Source organism: Gossypium arboreum, chromosome 13, assembly GCF_025698485.1.
Source record: "Gossypium arboreum isolate Shixiya-1 chromosome 13, ASM2569848v2, whole genome shotgun sequence".
NCBI lineage: Eukaryota > Viridiplantae > Streptophyta > Magnoliopsida > Malvales > Malvaceae > Gossypium > Gossypium arboreum.
The window spans coordinates 119649587-119655586 of NC_069082.1; the positions used below are offsets into that span (position 1 = coordinate 119649587).

Consider the following 6000-nt stretch of genomic DNA (forward strand, 5'->3'; position numbering starts at 1 on the left):
CAACGAACCTGTAATGGCCTTACCACCTAGCTGACCATACGAGCATACTTACCCTCCATATTGTCAACTATGTAACACTACCAAATAAGAATATACCCTCCTATATATACCTCAAAGTCGAGAAACAAGGAGTCTTCCTCTCCTTCATCCCTAAGAAAATCCTCAAAAAGGAGGTTGGTTGATGGAGATGTGGGTAAACTAAAATATTTGGATAAATGACTAAATCGTAATAAATTGGACTAAATCGAATAGGACTAAGAACTTAGGTAGTGACACCCTTAAGGGAACATCTAGGCAAGTGAGACCAGAAAGTAATCTTGCCGAGAGAAAGTAATCTTGCCGAGCACCCATTTATTAGTCCTAAATTAATCGATGAGATCAGAAGATAAATTGGACCTAATTCGTCTAAGTCGGTAAAATTGATATTGAAAAATAAAATGAAACCACTTGGTAATTTACGTAATTTATGTCCCTTGTCTGAGGTTCGGTGAACCACATCAAAGTCAACCAACCCTCATTAGTTATTTATTGGATAGTCCCTTAGTTTTACATTCTTAGCAATTTAGTCCTTAAAGTGGCATATTTAATTTTCTTGCAATTTCTTCTTGTTATGAATTGTCATACTATAAAATCATGTTAGTAGTTGCTTAGACTCTATTGTTTATGCTAGTTATTACTCAACCGCCTCTTCCTTTGGGTTCGACCTCTTGGAATACTTCGTATTTCATCAAAACCTTAAATTTCACAACTAACATTGTACGCTTGTAGTAAAACCGAGCTTTAAAATTTTTTGTATAAATTCGTTGTTTTAACGTGCACGCGCAGCCAAGGAATGCAGTGTAAGATTGAGTAATTTTTAGTGTACACTTTTAGGTAGAAATAAGTAGCCAAAGTAGGATTTATAGATACACCATTATTTTCTGTTTGTTTTTATCGTGTTCACCAGATGATAGTCGTTCTTGGTTAATGCTAGAGGGAGATCCTGGCACTAAGATGCAACTTTAAATAATAAGGCAATTGCATCTCCAAGTGATTCATCGTTTAAATCATCCACATCATAGGCTTGAAGAAATACACATTTCCAAACATCAATAGCCAACTTCAATTGACACATGGCCTCAATAATAAGCAGTCACATTGAAGAGTCTGCATCTGTCATTTTTAGCTGACATAAAATAACACAACCACCAACATTATGGTCAAACTGACATGCTAACTTTGGCAATGAAGAAACGAGATCTGGTAGCAGATGTTTGGGGGCCTATTGTAGTACTACTAAAACCTTTTGCACAAAGTGGCACTCTTGGGTTGGCTTTAAGGTAAGTTGTGTAACTTCATCATCTAGAGCCTTCAATAACTTTACAATAAGCCTTAAGGTCTCATCAGATAACTTAGAAGTAGAATCATGCTGTCCAAGAATAGCTTCCCCTAAAGTATTACTACAATTGTCCATACACTTTTCAGTACCAAAGAATGTCTCACGTATCAATGATCGAACAATATTTACTAAACTACTTTGCCTATTTAATTTAGTTTGAGAGCTAACTTCATTGGTATCTTAGCATGATTCTGCATTTGTATCAGGTGGATCCTCACTAGATGTTCCCTGTAATCGGCCCAAAAATTGTAAGAATATTGGTTCCACTCAATTGATTCCTAGCTAGATAACTTAATAACCGTCAATGAAGTGCACTTAGCTAAGGTGGCTAGTATATAGGATAATGAAAAGCACTAAAACCTAAATCAAGAACTCTCAAAAGATTAATCTTTCTCATTTCTAAAGGCAGCTCACTGAAGAATTCATTAAACCGAAGTGACAAAACTCTAGGCTTTGTAAGGTTGCCAATAGCAGGAGATAACCTACCCCTCAATCCAACAAATGAAATATTGATATAGCAAAGTAAAATTTCCTCTAACTTGATCACTTTTCACTATTGTTTTTTATGCAGAAATTTGAAGTATAGAACATGTAGAATTGAGGTTAGAAAAAAGATTAAGATTCGAACTAAACAAAACAAACCATTGCATGCATTGATATAAAAAAATCCCAAGTGGGTACATTAGATTTGGGTGTAAAGTTGAGTTTAGAGATAAATGCAGGATAAGTAGAGCCTCTTTCAAGATTTTTGGAGTGGTTTAGCGTTGATTAAAATGCAGAGGGGTGATATTGAAAGGTAGAGGCCTGCAAATTTAGGATGAGAAATGAAAGAGATGAATCTTTTGCAAACACAACTATTGATGTTGTTTGATGATTCCACTGCTGTTTTCTATTGGTCTTCCATTTTCTGAAAGTGATTCCTGGTCCCTCTAAAGTTCAAGAGTTCCTTAGCTTTCTTCGCGAGTTTGGTCTACACTGATCGCACCATTGTTGATGCCAAACTGTTGGTCAATTCATCTTCTTCCAGACATTGATGGCTAAAGTAGGGAGAAGAAGGAAATAAAAAGTGGAGTGTTTAAAGAGCAGAGACCTCCCAAAGAGGTTCTTTTGAAATGTATATAAGGGGAGTTTTCGGAGTTAGATTCCAAGTAACCAGAGCTAATCGAACTTCGGCTTGGATTATGATATATTTTATTATAATTTTATAACAAAATGCTATGGAGAATATTTTATAGAATGAAATGAAACACTGGAGCATTGGAAACCTGTTATTTATAGAAAAAGAAAATCTTTTAAAGTTTGTGCATGTGGCATAGTTAATTAGGTTTCTTGACTGTCCTAATAATTTCATGTCAGTACTAGAGTTCATAAGAGCTTTACATTCTTTTAATTCTTTAAAAGAAAGATAATTTATGGAAGCTAAAACGGTCACCTTAGCCGCAAAATATGAGATGACTCTATCAATTGAGTACATTAAAAAATATATATATTTTTTTTTATATAAACAAAAATTCTCTGATAAATTAATTCACTCAAATAGTGAAATCATCTCTCCTTCATTTTCACGAGAATTTGAAATTCTAACTTCAACTTCACACAACTCTGTCTATTAATTTTTGAGTGTTATATAACTTTTCCCTTGTGTAACCTTTTCCCAAATTTAAATTATTTTTTATAAAAAATAATTACATTTAATAAAATTATTAATAACATTTTTGTATTTTTATTTTATTTTATTTTAAATTCATCTATAACAATCTCAATCAACAAGTGGTTGAAAGAAGTTAAACTAAATCTCCTAAACATTTGGAACTTGGAATTTAAACATTAAAAAGTAAAATGACGAATAAAATTTATAATTTTGAGGCTTTTTTTAAGGGTCAATAAATTCTTATTTGGAATCAAAAGATTTTTTTAATTGATTATTTTATTATATTGTGATATTTTACTTTGTTAAATGAGCCCATGCGAAAATAATTAAATGATGATAAATTATCATATATTGAGATTCTTTAATTTAAAAGCTTTAGTTAAATATCACCTTTGACCTAAACAGAATTAAATTGAGATCTTACAAAATATCAATTATTATAAAAAATATTAATTACTATTTAATAAACCATAAATTTAATAATATATATTTTTATATTTTATTACTAATTTTAAAATTACTATTATAATAATTAATCTTGCGGCTACTAGCGGAATGAATTTTATCGCACATCAACAATTTCTGCGTAGTAGATGTCTGATTCAGCATTATCTTTAAAGCTGGACTCCCTATCTTTCGTTGCATATGCAATGCTTGCAAAGTTGTGATATAATTATTTTAAGGGTTAATGATAAATTTCGCTATTAAGTTAAAATAATTTTAATTGTATTTTAGTTTTTTATCATTATTTTTAAAATAATTTTTAACATATTTGATAAAAGTATGTTAAAAAAGTTAATAGGATTATATAGAATTTTATATATAAATATTTTAATGAAATGTAATTTATTACTTAGATAACCTAATAAGATAATTATATGTAAAAAATAAAATAAATAATACTTGAAATTAAAAAATAACTCTTAATTTAAAGAGAATAAATATAATTATTTTAAAAAACTTAACTTATTAAAAAATTCTCAAGAAACAAATATATGAAAGATTGAATTTTTTTAAAAGATTAAAACCTTGAATCATTCTCTTTAAATTAAGAGTTATTTTTTAATTTTACGTATTATTTATTTATTTTATTATTTTCACATATAATTATCTTATTAAGTTATTTAAGTGATAAATTATATTTCATTAAAATATTTAACATATAAAATTTCACATCATCTACATTAAATTTTTTAACAATATTTTTATCAAACTTATTAAAAACAGTTTAAAAAATTGGTGGTAAAAAATCCTCAAAAGTATAAATAAAATTATTTTAAGAAAATATACCTCTGTTAATGACTAAATTTTAATAAAATTTGTAATATTTTCATAATTTAACGCGGTTTCTAAGTTGTCAAATTCGCACATTCCACGTGGCAATCTAAAATTAACTTAGACAAACTTGATCAAAAGAAGACGTACAACTAAAGCAAGAAAGCGAGGCCCACCTTTAGTCATGCTGACAACCTTTTACGTAATACTGTCATGAAATAATACAAAAATTATATATTCTTTTTTTGTTTAAACTGCAATGAGTACTAAATATAATTGAAAATTTGGTACCCCACTACTTGAAAAATCTTCGTAAGTCCATGACACCCACCTTTATAATGCTGACCTAAGTTTCCAGGTCGAAATGCTGAAAAGTTGTCCATACCGTCATGCAACTAAGACAAAGATTAAATATAGTTAAAAAAATTTCATGTACCAACAACCATTCCTGCGATTTTAGCATATTTTATTTACTTTTATTCATTTATGACGAGGACGATGACAACAACAATATTAAATATCAGTGGCGCTTCTTCATTGTTTTATTCTCTATTTCTCTCTATATATAGCATCAAATTATTATACCCCTCATAGCTTACTCCACACTTCTTGCAGTTTAACGAATCTTTGTCTCATATCCTATGGTTAGATTTCGGTTTCTGTTATTTCAGTTTCCTTATAGTAACAACACCAACATCATTTATTGTTAGTAAGTGAGGACTTAGATTTTTTGTTAACGAATAATAAAGTTATGTTTTTTGTCTTTAATAAAACAGGACCTGCAAGATGTCATTATGTTTACTGCTATGGTTGTGGAAGCTGCAAGGATGAGAGAGGAGACAAGGCGGATGAGTGAGTTGCTAAGGTCTCTTTACTTTGCGCTTCGTGAGAAAGACAAGGAATACGAAATGCTTAAGAAGAAGAAGCAGAGCATGGTTGCTAAGGAAGCCCCCAAGCTGAAAATGGTTGATGATTTCATGCTCTTCCTTGATGCAATTGACAAAAACGATGGGGAGAATGCCCTGAATTTCGATGAAAAAGCAATGATGAATTCTATTCTCGCTATGATGAACGGTGGCAACAATGGCGATGGCGGTAAAAATGAAGCTTGAAATCAAATTTTAAACTACTTTCATAGCTCCAGTATACTCGCCTTTTTTGGATTGTAAGATTAAATAAATTCGGAAAAATTATAGTTGCTGAAAAAGCCCAGGGCTTATGTTTTCAAGAATCTGTACTTGGTTATGTTTTTGTTCATTCTGTAACATTTTCAAGTTAATGTTTGGATGATGGCGATGCTGGCATGCTGCTGTTCCTAATGTTTCTTTCCTGCATGTTTCGTAAGGAAAAAAATAAAAGGCTAGATAAAAATAATGTAAGAGCTCTATTTTACCCGGCCGATTAGAAACCAAAAAAATAACCAAATAAAGTCCCAAGACCATTAAATGTCCAGTACAAAGTTAAATCAGCTCATATTTCCAGAACCCAATTACCAACCCATTAACTTAAACAACTAAGCCATTACAGATTAGGCCCGTTAGCTCAAGACCTAAACTCATGTTTAGGAAAAATGAAAACCCTAGGTCACCTCGCTGCATTCTCCATGTGCGCAAAGACGCGACACCGCCCAAAAGCTTGACCGGCTGCGACCTTGCACCAAAGTGGCAAAACATGTCTGCATTGACTCTTCCCATAG

The 6000-nt window shown here is 31.1% G+C and overlaps 1 protein-coding gene across 1 annotated transcript; it reads left to right on the forward strand.

The window, feature by feature from the left end:
* The first annotated feature begins 4850 nt into the window (after nucleotides 1–4850).
* On the forward strand, nucleotides 4851–5683 carry LOC108463590 (uncharacterized). Its single transcript, XM_017763514.2, has 2 exons — nucleotides 4851–4948; nucleotides 5081–5683. Exons 1-2 carry the CDS (start codon nucleotides 4946–4948, stop codon nucleotides 5414–5416), a joined length of 339 nt encoding a protein of 112 aa, XP_017619003.1. The 5' UTR covers nucleotides 4851–4945; the 3' UTR covers nucleotides 5417–5683.
* Nucleotides 5684–6000: the final 317 nt, after the last annotated feature.